Below are 21,000 nucleotides of genomic sequence, written 5' to 3'. Positions count from 1 at the left end.
GAATAAGGGAAGAGTCTAAGCCAAAACACAATTATATGTCCAGTCTATCTAAACGATAGATGAGGAAACGTGCAATTATTGAACAGTGTGTTGTGTGTCAGTCCATGGAATTTTCCAGGCAAGAGTACTGGAGTGGGTTGCCATTTCATTCTCCAGGGAATCTTCCCAACCCAGGGATAGAACCCAGGTCTCCCGCACTACAAGAAGATGCTTTACCGTCTGCGCCACCAGGGAAGGCCCAGGGGGCACTTAGCTCAGACTTATTGGGGAGAGAGTGTAGGTTCCTGGGACTGAAGCCTGAGCTGCTCCTGAGAAGGTAGGTAGAAGTAGCCCAGGAGGATTCCAGATAGAGCGAGTAGGGTCTGTTTGGAGTCCTGCATTTGGCTTAGTTTAGCTGGAGGTGGGGATAAAATGATGGTGGCCAGAGATCAGCTTGGGCAGGTGGGCAGTGGCAAGGCTGTCAGAATGTTTTCTGTTATGCTGAGGAGTTACGGAGGATTATCAGAGCAAAAAGCACTGAATTCAAAAATCAGTGAATTCCTTGTTTCAAACAGCAGCTTTATGTAAATCTATTTTAGAAAGATTTATATGAAAAGATGAGAATGTACATAGTCAAAACTTGTTCTGCTCGCTGAATAACAGGCCAATGAATCAGAGACAAGGAGTTTAGGCAAGGAATGTGACTTTATTTGGAAAGCCAGAAGACCAAGAAGATGGCAGACTAATGTCTCAAAATAACCATTTTTGAGGGGTCTAGATGCCGGGTTCTTTCATTGAACAGAGAAGGGGAGAAGGTGAGACGTAAACAGGTCATAAGTCTTATAAATATCTCCTGAAATGGCCAGCCTCAGGGAGGAGATGTGTTGATTTCTTCTTTCTTGTAGAATATTCAGGCAGAGAAGCAGGGTTCCCTGAGGCAGGCTATTATGTATGGACAGTATCCTTTTAGTGAACAGAAGCAACAGGAAGCATCAGTTAAAGAAACAGATCCAGCGTGGAGTCAGAGTCAGATTGTGTTCTTCCCTGTAACAGGGACACTTAACTAGGTCTTTCCAATGTCCAAGCACTCTTGTGAAGTCCTGTCTTTCTAATTTGCAACTTATAATGATTTTATCTTGGGACCTTGTATTCTTTTCTGCCATGACCTTGCATGCCTGTTCATTTCATCAGACATGTCTATATAAGACTTTAGCTTAATTGAAGTGTATGGGATTTGGCTTTTTCTTACTGAGCTTCTAGGTCTCAGGAAAGTCAAGGATTGTAGCAAAATATCAATATCTGTGTCTCTGAACATTTAAAATATAATGATGTTGAGTTTGTCTATCCAGAGAACATAGAAATCACTGACTGGGAAATGGATGTGGAAGGCAAAGAATGGCAACAGCACGAACTTTATATGAAAATTTGATGTTAACCCAAGTGATATGTTGTGGTACATATAAGTAACACTGTGTCTATCATATTAGAAGCATCCAATTAGTTAATGTTTGTCATTTTTTCTCATTTTCTTATGTGAGTAAAAGCTAGGAAAGATGGTAGCAGGATTCCTACCTTGTTATATTATTATTGTCCAAATACTACTAATTTTTATGGGACTGTAAGAAGTGTGACCTGAGAAGGCCAATGGCAACCCAGTCCAGTACTCTTGCCTGTAAAATCCCATGGGCAGAGGAGCCTGGTAGACTGCAGTCCATGGGGTCGCTAAGAGTTGGACACGACTGAGCGACTACACTTTCACTTTTCACGTTCATGCATTGGAGAAGGAAATGGCAACCCACTCCAGTGTTCTTGCCTGGAGAATCCCAGGGAAGGGGGAGCCTGGTGGACTGCCGTCTATGGGGTCGCACAAAGTCAGACACGACTGAAGCGACTTAGCAGCAGCAGCAAGAAGTGTGACAAATGATGTTGTTGCTGCATAAATGCAAATTGCTATAAATAAAGTGGGAGTAGAGAGAGGAAAGGGTCAAGATTGACCTATGATGTGGGCCTCAGGGGAGCAGCATTGGGAAAAGGGAAGTTAATGATTTGGCTTGTGGCTTGGTGAGCTTGCATTTCGGACCCTTTTGTTGACCATGATGGCTACTCCATTTCTTCTAAGGGATTCCTGCCCACAGTAGTAGATATAATGGTCATCCGAGTTAAATTCACCCATTCCAGTCCATTTTAATTCACTGATTCCTAGAATGTCGACGTTCACTCTTGCCATCTCCTGTTTGACCACTTCCAATTTGCCTTGATTCATGGACCTAACATTCCAGGTTCCTATGCAATATTGCTCTTTATAGCACCGGACCTTATTTCTATCATTGGTCACATCCACAACTGGGTATTGGTTTTGCTTTTGCTCCATCCCTTTATTCCTTCTATAGTTATTTCTCCACTGAGCTCCAGTAGCATACTGGGCACCTACCGACCTGGGGAATTCCTCATTCAGTATCCTATCATTTTGCCCTTTGATACTGTTCATGGGGTTCTCAAGGCAAGTGTACTGAAGTGGTTTGCCATTCCCTTCTCCAGGGGACCACATTCAGCTGTGGTCCATGTGATCAGATCAGCTAGTTTCCTGTGATTATGATTTCAGTTTGTCTGCCCTCAGTTAGCGAAAACAAGACCAGGAGCTGACTGTGGCTCAGATCATGAACTCCTTATTGCGAAGTTCAGACTTAAATTGAAGAAAGTAGGGAAAACCACTAGACCATTCAGATATGACCTCAATCAAATCCCTTATGATTATACAGTGGAAGTGAGAAATAGATTTAAGGGACTAGATCTGATTGATAGAGTGCCTGATGAACTCTGGATGGAGGTTCGTGACATTGTACAGGAGACAGGGACCAAGACCATCCCCATGGAAAAGAAATGCAAAAGAGCGAAATGGCTGTCTGAGGAGGCCTTACAAATAGCTGTGAAAAGAAGAGAGGCAAAAAGCAAAGGAGAAAAGGAAAGATATAAGCATCTGAATGCAGAGTTCCAAAGAATAGCAAGGAGAGATAAGAAAGCCTTCCTCAGTGATCAATGCAAAGAAATAGAGGAAAACAACAGAATAGGAAAAACAAGAGACCTCTTCAAGAAAATTAGAGATTCCAAGGGAACATTTCATGCAAAGATGGGCGCGATAAAGGACAGAAATGGTATGGACCTAACAGAAGCAGAAGATATTAAGAAGAGGTGGCAAGAATACACAGAAGAACTGTACAAAAAAGATCTTCACGACCAAGATAGTCACGATAATGTGATCACCGACCTAGAGCCAGACATCTTGGAATGTGAAGTCAAGTGGGCCTTAGAAAGCATCACTACGAACAAAGCTAGTGGAGGTGATGGAATTCCAGTGGAGCTATTTCAAGTCTTGAAAGATGATGCTGTGAAAGTGCTGCACTCAATATGCCAGCAGATTTGGAAAACTCAGCAGTGGCCACAGGACTGGAAGAGGTCAGTTTTCATTCCAATCCCAAAGAAAGGCAATGCCAAAGAATGCTCAAACTACCGCACAATTGCACTCATCTCACACGCTAGTAAAGTCATGCTCAAAATTCTCCAAGCCAGGCTTCAGCAGTATGTAAACCGTGAACTCCCAGATGTTCAAGCAGGTTTTAGAAAAGGCAGAGGCACCAGAGATCAAATTGCCAACATCCGCTGGATCATGGAGAAAGCAAGAGAGTTTCAGAAAAACATCTATTTCTGCTTCATTGACTATGCCAAAGCCTTTGACTGTGTGGATCACAAGAAACTGGGGAAAATTCTGAAAGAGATGGGAATCCCAGACCACCTGACCTGCCTCTTGAGAAACCTGTATGCAGGTCAGGAAGCAACAGAACTGTACATGGAACAACAGACTGGTTCCAAATAGGAAAAGGAGTATGTCAAGGTTGTATATTGTCACCCTGCTTATTTAACTTCTATGCAGAGTACATCATGAGGAACGCTGGGCTGGAAGAAGCACAAGCTGGAATCAAGATTTCTGGGAGAAATATCAATAACCTCAGATATGCAGATGACACCACCCTTATGGCAGAAAGTGAAGAGGAACTCAAAAGCCTCTTGATGAAAGTGAAAGAGGAGAGTGAAAAGTTGGGCTTGAAGCTCAACATTCAGAAAATGAAGATCATGGCATCTGGTCCCATCACTTCATGGGAAATAGGTGGGGAAACAGTGGAACAGTGTCCAACTTTATTTTTTTGGGCTCCAAAATCACTGTGGATGCTGATTACAGCCATGAAATTAAAAGACGCTTACTCCTTGGAAGGAAAGTTATGACCAACCTAGATAGTATATTAAAAAGCAGAGACAATACTTTGCCAACCAAGGTCCATCTAGTCAAGGCTATGGTTTTTCCAGTGGTCATGTATGGATGTGAGAGTTGGACTGTGAAGAAAGCTGATCGCTGAAGAATTGATGCTTTTGAACTGTGGTGCTGGAGAAGACTCTTGAGAGTCCCTTGGACTGCAAGGAGATCCAACCAGTCCATTCTAAAGGAGATCAATCCTGGGTGTTCATTGGAGGGACTGATGCTAAAGCTGAAACTCCAATACTTTGGCCACCTCATGCGACGAGTTGACTCACTGGAAAAGACTCTGATGCTGGGAAAGGTTGGGGGCGGGAGGAGAAGGGGACGACGGAGAATGAGATGGCTGGATGGCATCACCGACTCTGTGGACATGAGTTTGAGTGAACTCCGGGAGTTGGTGATGGACAGGGAGGCCTGGCGTGCTGTGATTCATGGAGTCGCGGAGAGTCGGACACGACTGAGCGACTGAACTGAACTGAACTTGGTGAGCTTGCAACTCTGTGCGGATATCTTAAGGGTGGCTGGGTCTTGCATCCTAAACCCCCTGCATTATAGGAGCTGTTTGAATAATAGGAGGTCTGCTTTCTAAAAGAATGAATTTTAGAATTGGGAGGCAGTGTTGGGAATTACCTAGTTGGGACGACCTTAAACAACAAAATAAAAGATACACCTTTAAGAGAAACACTTGGCAAATTTGACTTAATATTGAAAGCTTCTGTTGAAGAGAGCCTAAAAAAATAAAATACAGAGGAAGCAGATCTGGGAGAAACTACTTGCAGTATATATAGATATAATTGTCATAGTATTTACGTGCTAATGAATAGGGATAAGGGATAAGTTTGTATCTAGTGATTACAAATGAGCAAAGGAAAGGAACAGGCAATTCTCAGAGGAAACAAAAGTAATCAAGGAACATATCCTCAATTTCACCTGCAATTAGCAAAATGCAAGTTAAACAACAGCAGATATTATTTTACTACCACCAGATTGCTGAAATAAACAATTTAAGGAGGGCAGGAAATTTGTGTTATCACTACAGAAAAATACAACCAAACTGAGAATAAATTGAAATGGTTACTTCTGAGGGCAAAGGGGGCTGGTTGCTAGGGAAACTCTATTTTTATCTGTAATGTTTAAATTGTCTTACTAGGAGAATGTGTTCATGCATTTCTTGTCTATTTAAAATTAATAAAGAAATCATTATCTCCCCTCATTTTGTGTTATTGGATAATTACAAGGAATCATTGTTACTTTCACAGCAGAAAAATAAGGACTTATATTACCAATTCTGTATCTTTTCATCACATTTTGATGGTGAGTGAGATGAAATCTGGAAATAAAGGAAATGCTAGTTTAGAGGGGGAAATATAGTGTCTAGAATAGGATTTCTCAAGAGGAAGACTATTATTTGTTTTAGACTAGGCATTTCTATGTTGTTGGAGGCTGTCCTATGCAACATAGGATGTTCAGCAGTGTCCCTGGCTTCTACCTGTTACCAAACCAAACTTGGGTCTGCTTAACTGTGCAGTAAAAGCTCTCTACTGACATTGGGTTGTGGTGAAGGAAAATGCAGTGTTTATTGCAAGCACCAAGCAAGGAGTTCGGGCAGTTAATGTTCAAAAGACAAAACTCCCTGACAGATTTCTGGGAAGTTTTTTAAAGCAAGGTGAGGGAGAGAAGTTGCAGGGTATGTGATAAGTTTGTGCACAGTTCTCTGATTGGTTCATGGTGAGGTAAGGGGGTGAGTGGGGTGTCACAGGGGTTAACATTATCAGTTTTCAGGCTCCAGTTGGTCTGAGGGCTATGTGTTCATGGTCATCATGTGGTTAACTTCTTCCATCTGATGGGGGTTTTATAATAGTATCTGTAAAAACAACTCAGGAATGTGAATCAGATACTATTATCTGAGTCCTTCAGGGAGGAATTAAAAATCATGTGACCACCATATGGCTGATTTACAGTTTAAATTGTTATGAGTAATTCTGGCCTGTCTGCTATTTTTTGTTACTACATTTTCGTATGTTTCAATCATTAATTTTTGAGCCAGCCTTTTGTGACTCAGGGGAGGCATGGGAGACTAAAACTTTTCTACAAACAAGAGGCAGGCAAAAGACATACAAGATTCTGTCCCGGGAAGGTCCCATAGGGTCCTGCTCAGTTGCATGAAGTGAAGTGAAGTGAAGTGAAATGAAGTCGCTCAGTCGTGTCCGACTCTTTGCGACCCTGTGGACTGTAGCCTACCAGGCTTCTCTGTCCATGGGATTCTCCAGGCAAGAATACTGGAGTGGGTTACCATTTCCTTCTCCAGGGGATCTTCCCGACCCAGGGATCGAACCCTGGTCTCCCGCGTTAGAGGCAGACGCTTTAACCTCTGAGCCACCAGGGAAGTATGCTCAGTTGCATACCCACCTCCAATTTGAGACAACCAAAAATGTCTCCTAACATTGGCAGACCTCCCTTGGGTGATACACCCTTCCCTTCAGTGAGAACCGCTGGTCTAGGGAAAGCCCCAGAAAAAGAACATAAGCATCCCACTCAGCCCAGTTCTACTTCTGCAAGAAAAAAAATAATGGACTTAATTTTTATATACAGTACTTTGCTATTGCCTAAAATGACAGTTGCTGTATATTCCTTGACAAAATTATATTTAGTGCTTTTAAAAAATCTTTGTATTGTAGATATACTCCCCACACCCAGGTAAGGGCAACTCTCCACTTTCCAAGGCTCAGTGGGTTTTGACCCTCCAGGGTGGCTCACAGCTGTGCAAATGCAGAAAGGAAGTAGTTATTTTGTCTGAGCATCATCAGCACCACTGTACAGACTGTAATTCCAGTGGATATACTTGCCTTCTAGTCATATATGCGTTAGGGATTTGGTTGTAACAGAAACCCACACAAACTAATTTAAGCCAAAAGATGTGGTCAGTCACCATAAGATTATAGCTTGTGGATAGCTCCTCAAGGGAGAGGGCATAGACAGAGATCAGAAGCTAGAAAACAAAGTCAGAATGATGGCAGGGGAACTTGTCAGCAGTATTATGGATTGTGTGTGGTTTGTCCAAAGTGAAGAGACTGTTAAGTCGTGGATCATCCGGGCCTAGAGGCTGGGTGGGGAGTAAGAACAGGGTGGGGAAGAAGCTATTGAGCAGATACCAGCAGCCAACGAGAGATGAAAGTTGTTCCACTGATCATGGTGTCAGTGGGGACAGAGCAAGTACTTGGATCCCAAAGAAATCAGACAGTGTGTTCAGCTGGAGATAGGGCTGTGTCGGTGCACGTGCAGGGCAAAGGTCCTTTTACACACAGAAAGGAAAGAAGAATATTCCTGCAAAAGATTAGGCAGCAAAGGGAACAAAGAATCCACCTGCAATGTGGGAGACCTGGGTTGGGAAGATCCCCTGGAGAAGGGAAAGTCTACCCACTCCAGTATTCTGGCCTGGAGAATTCCATGGACTGTATAGTCCATGGGGTCACAAAGAGTTGGATATGACTGAGCAACTTTCACTTTACTTTTTTCACTTTAACTTGGAAAAAGTGATACCTGACAGTAATAACCTGAAGACTTAGTTTGCATTCACGCTCACTTCGACTTTCTTGTATGGGATGAAAATTATGACTCTATAACCAAGGAGTTCCAAAATTATCCTGAGTGATGAGAAAGGTAACTCAGTCAGTGCTGAGCTGCTCAAAGTCATGAGGCACGTGGACGCATGTGCACACACACACACGTTTCAGTCATATTTCTTTAGCTCATGCACAAGCTTGAGTGAACATTTAAAATTTAAGCTTTGTGCTTTCAGTAAACCCACTGTGCACCAGCCAGACCCCATGGAGAGTGCACTTATGAGCCCCAGTTGAACAACCTAGTGGGAAATGGCAGTATCATAAAATATAAGTCAACGCAATGGACTACAACAGAAGTATGAGAAACAGTGGAAGGAAAACAGAGGGAACTTTAGGTAGCTCCTATCCTAGAAAATGGCAACCCACTCCAGTGTTCTTGCCTGGAGAATCCCAGGGACGGGGGACCCTGGTGGGCTTCTGTCTATGGGGTCACACAGAGTCGGACACGACTGAAGTAACGCAGCAGCAGCAGCAGCATCCTAGAAAAAACCTTCAGTTCTGAAATTGTAAGAATTTCCTATGAATAATAAACCATCAGACTTGAAAGTGTTTAATACAGTCTTCTTCAAAATCTCTTACCCTTCTTCCTGTTGTCAGCTACATTTCAGGAAATCATTTCCAGGAAGATGGCTCTTGTAGATAATAAAAGTAAAATGCTTTTGGGGTATTTCATCTGACAGCTTTTGAGATTAATGTTACTTGTGTGCTGTGAGCCTTAAAGTCTGATGAGTTGAATATTTGAGCAGATACAAGATTTTTACAGTTACTGAGTGTTACTCATATCCATTTTATGTGAAAAATAAAAAAAACGACAGCGTTTAGTATTTTCACTATGGGCTTTAGAGACTTTTAGGAATTTTATGAATAAATACTTTCATATATGCCTGTGTTTGAAATCAAACACATATATACACACTTATAGGCAGGGTCAAATCATACTTATTATTAATTAAACTTATTATAGGCACTTGAATATAATGTGTTCCTTAAGGTTCAGTGTTACTTTTATAAACATGTTTTAGGTTTGAGGAAAATAATCAAAAGAGACATGAGATGCTTAGGGCTCAGCCCTTTTTACCCTATTCCGCTCGCCCAGAACTCAGAATCTTCTTAATTGGTACAGATCCCTATAGGGAACCAATGTGACAATTAGAAAGCTGCCCTCGTTATAAGAGGCTCAAAGGGATACATGATGTTGGGAAATACTCTTATTTTCTCAGTTGCATTGTATGCAGTCATTGGTCACAGCATGAAGAGACTCTATAGAAAGCCATGTGTGCAGTTAAAAGGATGCCTTTTAACTCAGGATGGAACAGATGAGCAGCTGGAAGACACAAACAACTAGACCATTTCAACCTGGGCTGTTTGCTCTTGTTAAATCCCTAAATAGGGCTTGAAGCACCCACTGTTTTGGTTTCCTAACCCTGATTCCTTCCAAGGTAGTGATTTATATTCTGTATTCGCCAAAGTCTCAGGTTCTAAGGGAGAGTTCAGACCTCCCACCCCTTACAACCGAAGGTTCCCTGGTTTTCTATTTATATGTTTCAGTTTTGTGTAAAATTTTATCTGAAACTAGGGTTCTCTGGGGAAAAAATAAAGACAGCAAACCCTAGATTTCAGATGTAAATGACCGCCATGAGCACATTCCAGCCATACCTGGGCCACCTCAGAGTGGTCCTCAGGTTGGTGGTTAATGAGGCATGGAGCAGAGGTTCTTTCTTTAGTGAAGAAAGCAGTAAATCTTGGAACTCAAGGAGAAGAAACTAGTCTTCTTGTGGACAGTCAGACATAAAGTCCTGATAGGATTGTCACTTTCTTGGCAAGAGTGGCCATATGTTGCCTTCGAGAGGATGTCCACTCCTAACCATGTATCAGAAAAACACTCTGGTAAGAGTTACCCAGTGTGTGGTTGATTCAGTATTAGCCATGACCAGCTACCTAATTCCCTGTTACTTTAAAAGACTCCTGTTAAGTGGAATTTGAAGTAGGATCGTAAAGATGGCACAAGTGTCCTTCTGCTTAGGGAGGGGGTTTGTATCCTAGTGCCTGGCACAGCCACAGTGTCTAAGGGATCATCTTTGCCACCGAAGGATCCATGGAAGTCTCTTTTTGAAGAAGTTGAAACTGTATTAATTTGGGTTTTCTGCATCATGTGTAGATGGTCTCAGAGCAGTGACCCTCCTATCCCAGTCCCCAAACACTCTCTCTTCCTTAGCTTCTGAAAGTGTTCTATTCCTCACTCCAGACTGTGTCTTTGCTCTGTGTAATTTTGACATGACTGAGAGATGATCCCTAATTCCTATTCTGCTTCCTTAATCTTCTCCAGTGTCAGACTGGACCAAGAAATAACTCTGCAACCCAGTCTTGAGTCAGAGCTCTTGCTTCTTAAGTGCTGGAATAAGTCCTCAGTCTTTTTGCTCATAGCAAAACAGATATTCAGCTCACAATAACAAAAACACCTCTAGAGAATTTTGTTTCCTTATTCCCAGATGCACAAAAGTTTTATTTCAACCAATTGGTTGATGCATGGGGAACATTGTCAAAGTGTCTCTTCTGGGCTGCCGATAGATAGCAAGCAAAATAGAATGACTTGAAATAGTTGACATTTGCTCTGCTCTCAAAGCAAGTCAAATGAAATACACTTAATTTCCTGTGATCATCTCATGTAGCTCTGTTTAAACTTTTTATTATATAATATTTAGTAAAAAGAAAAAAGTATTTTATATATATGTAAATGATGAGTTATATTAATGAAACAAACCCATCTCAAAACTTAAGAATTAGAACACTGAAACTGTTAACCAAATTCAGGTTTGGTTGCTTCTGCTTGAAAGCCAATACTTGAGAGACATGTGTTTGTAGGAAAGGAGTTTGCTTTATTCAGGAAACCAGCAACCTGGGGAGAAGGTAGACTCATGTACACAAGTCGACTCCCTACTGTCGATTAGGGGACAAGAGCTTTCAAAAGGGAGTTCAGGAAGTGTATATGCAGAGGGAGGGGGTTATGTGCAGACCAACACAGTCAGCTCCGACAGTCACCTTGAAATTAGTCATTCAGTGGTCTCATCAATATAATCTTAATTGTTTTAAGTACAGATAACCTTCAGTTCCAGGGTCAGTGTATTCACATTTTCTTGAGAACAGTTCTAGGAATTGTGTAAGGTGAAGCAACTTATGTCATAGCTACAGTTTTGTCATCATGTTCAGTTCAGTTCAGTTGCTCAGTTGTGTCCGACACTTTGTGACCCCATTGACTGCAGCACACCAGTCTTCCCTGTCCATCACCAACTCCTGGAGCTTACTCAAACTCATGTCCATCGAGTCAGTGATGCCATCCAGCCATCTCATCCTCTGTTGTCCCCTTCTCCTCCTGCCTTCAATCTTTCCCAGCATCAGGGTCTTTTCCAATGAGTCAGTTCTTCACATCAGGTGGCCAAAGAATTGGAGCTTCGGCTTCAATATCCATCCTTCCAATGAATATTCAGGACTGATTTCCTTTAGGATGGACTGGTTGGATCTCCTTGCAGTCCAAGGGACTCTCAAGAGTCTTTTCCAACACCACAGTTCAAAAACATCAATTTTTCAGCACTTAGCTTTCTTTATAGTCCAATTGTCACAGCCATACACGACTACTGGGAAAAACAAAGCTTTGACTAGACAGACCTTTGCTGGCAAAATAATGTCTCTGCTTTTTAGTATGCTGTCTAGGTTGGTCATAACTTTTCTTCCAAGGAATGAGCGTCTTTTTATTTCATGGCTGCAGTCACCGTCTGCAGTGATTTTGGAGCCCCAAAACCTAGATATTGGTATTGTTAACTACATGGTCATCATGTAGTTAACAGTATCTGCAAACACAAAGAACATGGGTTAGAATATTATCTAGAGCCCTGGGGAAGGAACTAAAGGTCCTTGGTTTTGCCTAATGACTGAACTATTGTTGTTTTTTCAGGTGTGATTGCTTGCCTTTGCTTCTGCATTTTCTCACTTCTCTGATCAAGCTTATTTTTTAGCTAAAGTTTTTCCTCAGACAAAAGGCAGCTGGAAGACACTGAGAGGTCTGTCCTGGGAAGGCCTTAGAGGGTCTTGCTTCGTTACACAGCTACACATGTGCTCCCCTTGCCCATCCTCCTGATTCCTGATATCATTTCCCCAATATTTTATTAGGAAATTTTCCAAATGCACCGGAGGCTTTAAAGCATTTTGGTGTGAACATTCCCATTTTTAAAGTTAAAATTTCTTCTGGAATGTTAAAGACTGAGTTTCAGTAACAAAATAGTCTTGTCAGTGCTGGTTGATACCTATTCAAGTAGGTAGATTTCTTTGCTTTGTGGGTTGTGGATTTTCAGATGAAAGGCCATTTATAAACATAACAAATCACTTCCAAAATGCTGCTGATTTGAAGGCAAGCAGAGTAAATCTCCTAACATTTGCCAGGTCTCCTCCGTAGTGTTAGATGCATTATTTTGGGAAGAGCATGAAGCCTTTTTTATGCTCTTATGCCCTTTTATGAAGAACTCATGGGGGCACTGGGGTGGCATTTTATTCATTTCTTTTCCATAAACTACCCATTTTATAAGTTCAACTTTTCATGAAGGGTTTTTGATATTCTAGTCCTTCTCACGTAACACCTTTGAACAGTCTCTGAGTCTGCTGCCTTTTCAATATCTAATTATGTCTCAAGTTTTATCTTTTTCCTTACCCCACCAGAGTACATTACCTCTTAATATTCACAGTAGCTAATGGCCTACTCACGTTTGAGTAACCTTTTAGATGATTTTTCTCAGGGAGCCACGTAGTATTTTCTTGGCATGATGTTTACCTATTTTGCAAGTACTCCTTGAGGAGGAAAAATGGATTACCTGCTAGAGATGCTATTTACAGACCGAGTGGCAAAATGGGCAATTACTGATAAGTGATGGTGAACCTTTTGCACCGCAGTTTCCGTTCTGGAGTCCATTATTGTGTGCACAGTGCTTTGTGGGGAGACTTCAATGTCTCTTTTTGCCCTGCCATATATTTTAAGGAAAGAGACAGGCTACAGTCAGAAGAATTATACACTGGTGTTGCAGTAGGGGCTGTGAAGAAGCAAAGTAATATTGTATCAGGGCTTTTTTCGGTGTGTGTCTGTGATGCTCTGTAATAGGGATTATTCTTCTGGGGTCTGGGGACCTCTTGTTGGGAATTTGCATTTTAAATAAGCTCTTCTGGCTCTCCTTTATTGTACATTGAAGTTTGAGAACCACTTCTTTAGCGGTTTAGAGTTTGAAGTTTCCTGAAATTGTGTGCAAATATCCTGGTGATTTGCATATGAACATTTTTCCATGATAGTTAAAATGTTGGGAATTACTCCTGTAGAAAACAGAGCTCTTGAGTCCTGAAGGAATTAATACTACTCTTTTATGATTTAGGGTTGAGTGGCTTGGCTTCTGTAGTAAATGGCACCCAAAGAAGTTTAATGGCTCAGAGAATTTGGCAGAACCAAGCCCCAGGACTTGGATCTCTAGTCCATAGGTGATGAGGATTTTCACAGTCATTCTGCCAGTTCTTAGTTCGGAACATGTTACCTCTCATTTCAAAAATTCCCTGTGCTTTCTGCTACCTAATGATTTTTGCAGCTGATTCAAACAGCCGTTGGGGCTGGGCTGGTCCCTAAGCAAGCTGTTCAGTATATTCCTCCCAGCCGTCCTCCATGTGCTGTCATCCAGCCAGGGTGAAACACTCATCTTTGTATTCCCCATGGATTGCAGAGTCAGACAGCCCTAAGCTCCAGCCATGGCACTGCCTTGTGTCAGCTGTATGATTCCAGGCAAGTAACTTAATCACACTGAGTCTCAATTTCATCCTTAATAACATGAGAATTACTGGGCTTCTCAGGTGATGCAGTAGTAAAGAATCCACCTGCTAATGCAGGAGACACAAGAGATGTGGGTCTGATCCCTGGGTCAGGAAGATCCTCTGGAGTAGGAAAAAGCTACCTACTCCAGTATTTTTGCCTGGAAAATCCCATGGACAGAGGAGCCTGGCAGACTATAGTCCATGGTGTTGCAGAGTTAGACATGACTGAGTGATTAAGAACAGTACAATGTGAGAATAATTGCCTCAACCTCAGGAAATCTTGGTGGCTTGGTAGGTAAACAATCTGTCTGCCAATGCAGGAGACACGGGAGACACAGGTTCCATCTCAGGGTTGGGAAGATCCCCTGGAGAAGGAAGTGGCAACTCACTCTGGTAGTCTTGCCTGGGAAATTCCACAAACAGAGGAGCCTGGTGGGCCTACAGTCCATGGGACTGCAAGGAGTTGCACATGACTCAGCGACTAAGCAAACAGCATAGCAAATCTTTGGGGTATTAAACTCATCAGTACAAACATGAAGCTTAGCATGCTGTCTGGCACCAACACTGGCACTGTTGCTCCTGTCTCCCCACTTCTCTGCTCCCTGCCTATTCATCTCCTTGAAGTCTTCATGGATCTTCCCATTAATTCCTCCTGCAGGAGGCACTCTCTTCCTCACATTAGTACTGGTACCATTTTATTCTTCTTTTTCTTTGGTCTTGGCCACTCCCTTCTTTGTGTGACTTTTGTACCTGTCTTATCTCCCTTGCTCCCTGTGGACAAGAATCTTGTCTGATTGTCTCCAGGGACACAGCCAAAAGTGTTCTTGCATGTAGAAGTACTCAACTGGAAGTTGTATTTTTTTTAAAATTTTTATTGGAGTATAGTTGGTTTACAATGTTATTTTCTTCTATACAGCACAGTGAATCAGTTATATATACATACATATATATATATATACATACACCTCCACTCTTTTTTTTAAGATTTTTCCCCCATATAGGTCATTACAGAGTATTGAATATAGTTTCGTGTGCTATATAGCAAATTCTTATTAGTTATCTAGTTTATATATAGTAGTATGTATGTGTCAATCCTAATCTCCCAATTTATACCTTTTCCCCTTGGTAACCATAAGACTGCTTCCTATATCTGTAACTCTATTTCTGTTTTGTAAGTAAGTTTATTTCAACCATTTTTTTGGATTCCACATATAAACAGTATTATACTGTATTTGTCTTTGACTTATTTTACTCAGTATGACAATCTCTAGGTCCATCTCTGTTGCTCCAAATGGCATTATTTCATCCTTTTTCGTGGCTGAGTAATATTCCATTGCGTATATGTACCACATCTTCTTTATACATTCCTGTGTCAATGGACATTTAGGTGGAAGTTGGTTTTAATATCAGTCATAACAGATGGGAATTTAGTGTGTCTATCATGTTGCTCAGAAATTTGCTAAAGGAGGGACTTTATAACGGAAGACATGATCAAATATCAAATGATTCTACAGTTTGCCCTCCAGACAGCTTTTTCCAGTCATCTGCTTTATATAATAGTTTTTGTTTACTGAATAGCTGTTTGGTGTTTATTGTGTACTAGTCACTCTAAATATCTACCTCATCTAATCCTCACAGTAGTCCTTTGATGTGGGTTCTCTTATACCAAATTTAAAAGGGAGAATGTGAAGGCTTAAAGGGGTAAGGAAGAGGTGCCCTGGTTCCCACAGTTGGAGATTGTACAGCTGTTGACTGAAAAAGAAAAACACAACCTCAAAGCTGAGAATTAGGTATTATTTGGTAGGCTTTCTGAGAACCCCAGGAGGCAGCCTCTCAGATAGCACTATGGGATTGCTCCAAAGAAGTAACGGGGGAGCCAGAATATATGGGAGTTTTTGCAACTGAAAAACAGAAAGTCAAAGTATTAAAGGATTACCATTAATTAAAGAAAAACCTAACATGGCAAGTTAATGAATTTAGCACTTTTCTATGTATGGGAAGATGCAAGAGTCTGGGCTCTTTGAAGTCATTCCTCTTATATGCACCTCAGCTATCCCTGACCAGTATCCTGTTTTTCTCTTCCTGAATCCCGTCAGGGGCAGCTGCAATGGCTGGTGGTTTGATGGCTGCAACATCCTTTGTTTACTGATATGGCAGGCGACATTCTTGGTCCACACAGCCATTGGGAGCTCATGCTTTGAACTGCTGCACCACTGTGCCCCAGCCTTGTCCTGGCCCACTCAGAAAAGTCTTAGAAAGGTCCTTTGTACATTCTTTAGACAGGACACAGTGAAGTGGAAAGCTCAACTGGAAAGCTGGTGTTTTCAGAACTCTTCCTGAAAATATCTTCTTCCTGGAGGATAATACCTGACTTAAATTAATGAAACTCTGAACATAATATTGTCTAGAGGATAAAGCCCCAGAAAATAGCAACCACTTTCTTGGAAGTGCCCGGCCTTTCACAAATATCACCAAGATAAAAGAAAGCATTTTCTCCAGAATAATTCATCCACTTTTCTCCTGCAGTGAGAAACCATCAAAATTGTTGACATTCAAGAGAGATTCTTTCTTTCCCTGGGAAATAATAAATGGAAAATAGCCATCCTAGGATGCTGGAGAGAGTGGCTGACAGCTCCACCCAAGGGCTCCAGTTTGAATAAAATTGTATTATTGGTAAGACATCAGAAGTGAAGCTGAAATCTACTGCAGTGAGAGCAAAGGAGATTGTAACATCATGTCTTACTCCCAGTCTTAGAGCTCCGAGTACAATATTAATGCCAGCCTTAGCTTGAATTATACCTTGTTTCCATAGAAGTTCCTTGTGTGTGACAGCCTAGGTGTGGTATTCAAATTGAACAGTTTTTACATTTTATTAGTACCTGAACTTCTTTTTTCTTTTTTTTTTTAAATTTATTTATTTTTTATTGGAGGCAAATTATTTTACAATATTATATTGGTTGGTTTTGCCATACATTGACATGAATTCACCCCGGCTGTACATGAGTTCCCCCTCCTGAACCCCCCTCCCACCTCCCTCCTCCCTTTATCCTCCCTCTGGGTCATCCCTGTACACAGTTCAGTTCAGTTCAGTCGCTCAGTCGTGTCCGACTCTCCGCAACCCCATGAATCACAGCACGCCAGGCCTCCCTGTCCATCACCAACTCCCGGAGTTCACTCAAACTCATGTCCATCGAGTTGGTGATGCCATCCAGCCATCTCATTCTCCGTCGTCCCCTTCTCCTCCTGCCCCCAACCTTTCCCAGCATCAGAGTCTTTTCCAGTGAGTCAACTCGTCGCATGAGGTGGCCAAAGTATTGGAGTTTTAGCTTTAGCATCAGTCCTTCCAATGAACACCCAGGATTTTTATTAAGAAAAATAATTTACATATTGTAGTCGGCATGAGTTAGTGTCAGTGGTATGCTAGTAAATGTTTAAAACCTGACTCTTCTTATCAAATGAAATATGTTCTTATAAAAATGAAGCATTTTTTGAAAATTTTACTGATATAAAGGATGTGTAGCACGCATTTTACAAACAGTGAAATATACAGTCTTTTATGTCAGTTCTATAAAGTCAATTGATTTTCATAGCATGTTTATGTTTATTTTTGCCAATTTTTTGTATCCATAGTCAACCTGTGGTTACAACTGACAGATGAATGAGTATTGTTTGATATTTTCATTTACTTTAACTAGAAAGACAAAAGTGAAACAGTGAAGATACATGTTAGACCCTCATTCATTCTTCCAAGGTGAATTGGATAAATCTTTTTTAATACTGGGAGAATTTGTGCTATTAAAATGTAGCCAGTATAGAAATGACACACTTCAATGTGCATTAGTAATCTCGTCACCATTATTTTCTAAAAAATAGACAAGTGAAAAAAAACAAAGTCCTGGTTTGTAGCATTTACCAGTTCCCAGGGTGTAAATTCTCCCGTCATGGCTGATTTCCAGCTACCAGTGTGATTCCACTGCACAAGCAGCTGAGGAGAAGTGCACAGTGTTGGACCATTAGTCAGAATTTCTACCATATAGACTCAGTACACACAAACTAGCTAATAGCATAAAGTAGTAAAATAATTAGGATGTGATGAATATTCAGTATTTATTACCTATTTCTTTTATATAGCTGATTTAATTTTAATTTTATGTAATTTACTTTTTCATAATGATTTCATGGTTTTAGTTAACAACTGACATGCAGAATTCCAGAAAATTTAAGTGTTCTCTCACAAGCCAGTGTGAGTTGGCTCTAGTAAGCCAGAATGACATATGAGTTAGGTTCTATATTGAGTCCTCACATGTTTGCAGAACAGGATGTGTCTACCCTAATTGGTAGGTCCTGGATAAGGGACAGTTGCCAGGGCTTCTCTGCACAAAGGTCAAGAGTAAGATCACCCTCAGAGAGCTCCTCTGGGAATTTCACATTTTGAGATCCACTCTGTCTTGAATGAGAGGGTCCTGTTAGAATTAGAACATACCTTGTTTGACTACTTTCTAATGTCTATGCTGCTGCTGCTGCTGCTAAGTCACTTCAGTCGTGTCCGACTCTGTGCAACCCCATAGACGCCCTCCTACCAGGCTCCCCCGTCCCTGGGATTCTCCAGGCAAGAACACTGGAGTGGGTTGCCATTTCCTTCTCCAATGCATGAAAGTGAAAAGTGAAAGTGAAGTCGCTCAGTCGTGTCCAACTCTTAACGACCTCATGGATTGCAGTCTACCAGGCTCCTCCGTCCATGGGATTTTCCAGTCAAGAATACTGGAGTGGGGTGCCATAGCCTTCTCCTCTAATGTCTATAGATGATGTATTTGCTTATTTTAAAAATAGGTCTAACAGTTTGTATTCATTATGTATTTCTCTTTTACATATAACCTAAAATTTAGTAACTTAAAATAAATACTTATCTTCTCATCCAGTTTCTGAGAGTCAGATGTCTGAGAGAGGCTTAGATGAGAGGTTCTGGCTCAGTTTCTCATGAGGTTGCAGTAGAGATGTCAGGTCAAGGCTGCAGTATCTGAAGCCCTGGCTGGTCCCAGAAGAGCTGCTTCTGAGATGACTCATCACAGAGCTGCTTCCCTTGTTGTGCAGACCTTTCTATAGGGCTGCTTGGGTATCCTCACAGTATGGCCGCTGCTTCTGCCAGAGCCAGAGATCCCAGATAAACAAGGCAGGAGGCTCTGAATATTTCCATGACCAGTTCTGAAGTCACACACCATCACTTCAGCTTCATTCTGTTCATTTGAAGTGAGTCACAATGTTCAGCCCACTCAAAGAGAGAAATTAAGCTATACCTTGTGAAGGGAGCATGAAAGAATTTATGAACATACTTCCAAATGCCACATACCATAGCTTTAGATAACTTCAGTTCATTTTGTTGTTCTAATTTATGCTTTCAAACTTTACAATTTTTATTTACTTTTTAATAGCTCGTTGTGTTTTGCTTTTAGTTCCTTGTGGGTTTTTTGTTGTTGTTGTTGTTGTTGTTTTTATAGACATTATGGACTTAAAAAAATATTCACAACCTAAAAGTTGGGGGTTGTGTTTTATTCAGCGGGAATTTTTAGGACTTAAACCTGGGGGGCGGCATCTCAGGTAACCCTGAGAGAACTGTTCTGAGGTGGTGAGGGGTAGGGGGCAGGTTATATACAAGTTTTGCAACAAAGGGTAGGTAGTCACAATATGAAAAGATAATTTTTTTTGAAGAAAACCAGATATCCAAAATTAAGGAATTTGGCACTTTTCTAAGTATGGGAAATTGCAAGAGTCTTGGCTCACTGAAATCATTCCTTTGATATACACACCTCAGCTATCTAGGGTCAGTATCCTGAGTTTTCACACCCTGAGTTTTCCCAGGGCTCACTGTAGGGAGTGGCTGTAGTCTGACAGTTGCTGTACAGCAGGTATTCTTTTGCTTCCTGAGTTCCCATCAGATCTCAACAACTTTGGAGGGCTGCAGTTACTGATGATTGTGACATTCTTCTTTACTGATATGGCAGGAAATATTTCATTTCTCAACACTGTTATCTTTTATTCATCCTAAAGACTTGTTTGTGACTTTTGTCACTAATATTATTCATTGATGTTGTTTATCTGAAACATTTGTTGATTTTATGATTGAATTCAGAGTTTTCATTTGTACTTTGCTTTTTCTCTTTTAACTATTATAATCTTTTAATAATTGGATTTATTTTTAACTTCCTATGCTTTCCTTGTTTATCTCTGTTAGCCTACTTTCTTGATTTGAAACTTAGAACTATTTTATGTTTTAACTGTTGCAAACTGACCCAATTTAACCAAATATGTTCTTATGACAGTTCTCAGGTTTTTGATAATTATGGCATTATTTAGACATTTCGAGGTGAGTGGGAGCTATGGTTTCCCCACAACTGAAACAGTTGGGTGTTGTTTTGGGGGTTCCAAAGAGCTCCAGTACTATAGTCCTTTATGTCTCAGCACAGAAAAGAATTCAGCAAGAGGCAAAGTGATAAGAAGTGATTTGTTAGAATAGGACACTTGTGAGATCTACAAGTGGGTGGGCAAGGGGCCGCTGTGCCCTGAAAACTTACTGGGCTACAGTTTTATAATCAAAGGAAAAATGGGGAGGGGGAGGAGAACTTCTTTGACTTTCTTGAGTAGACGTCATGTTTTCATCATCAGCTCCTCCTCCAGGTTGAGCACGGGAGTTTTCTCCCTTCATTGTCAAGCTGGGTCCACAGATTATTGTTTTTTATGTGTGCAGAAAGCATGTCCTCAGGATCATTAACTTGCTGAGCTCACTGGGCAGGATGTGTGTCTCATGCCACCATTGTTTTATTGTTTGGGGGCATGTCTCGTGTTTCTGCTGTATGGTTTTGTTGCTAAGCGAGCCTGCTTGGTTTTTGTGGTTAAGCAAACCTGCTCTCTTGAATAATCATTATCTTACTGGGGTCTTTCATATTTTTTCTACTTACAGTCACCTAGCTGGATTAACTATTTAATCACCTACTTTGTCCCTATCATACACAGCCACACTAAAGAGTGATATGTTAGGACAAAAGAAGTCTTTAACTGAATTTGGCCATATCCTTGGGTGGTAAAGATTCCCTAGAGGAGGAAATGGCAACCCACTCCAGTATTCTTGCCTGGAGAATCCCTTGGACAAAGGAGCCTGGTGGGCTACAGTCCATAGGGTTGCAAAGAGTCAGACATGACTGAGGGAGCAGGCAAAGACACAAAATAGCCATGTCTTGTCTATAAACTAAATGAAGATTC

The 21,000-nt window shown here is 41.2% G+C and overlaps 1 protein-coding gene across 2 annotated transcripts in view; it reads left to right on the top strand.

Annotated features, from left to right (window-relative positions):
* HECW1 (HECT, C2 and WW domain containing E3 ubiquitin protein ligase 1) overlaps positions 1–21,000 on the top strand; it is a 478,550-nt gene that overhangs the window by 69,311 nt on the left and 388,239 nt on the right. Inside the window, exon 2 of one of the 2 annotated variants that reach the window (XM_088834636.1) lies at positions 10,924–10,932. The exons of the other annotated variant lie outside the window; for it this stretch is intronic. Within the exon in view, the coding sequence (XP_088690762.1) occupies positions 10,924–10,932 (9 nt within the window). The remainder of the gene's footprint in view (positions 1–10,923; positions 10,933–21,000) is intronic. 2 annotated transcript variants of the gene reach the window in all.

Source organism: Moschus berezovskii, chromosome 3 (assembly GCF_049115385.1).
Source record: "Moschus berezovskii isolate FMDL1 chromosome 3, NW_MosBer_1.0, whole genome shotgun sequence".
NCBI lineage: Eukaryota > Metazoa > Chordata > Mammalia > Artiodactyla > Moschidae > Moschus > Moschus berezovskii.
This window is presented reverse-complemented; position numbering and strand designations above follow the sequence as displayed.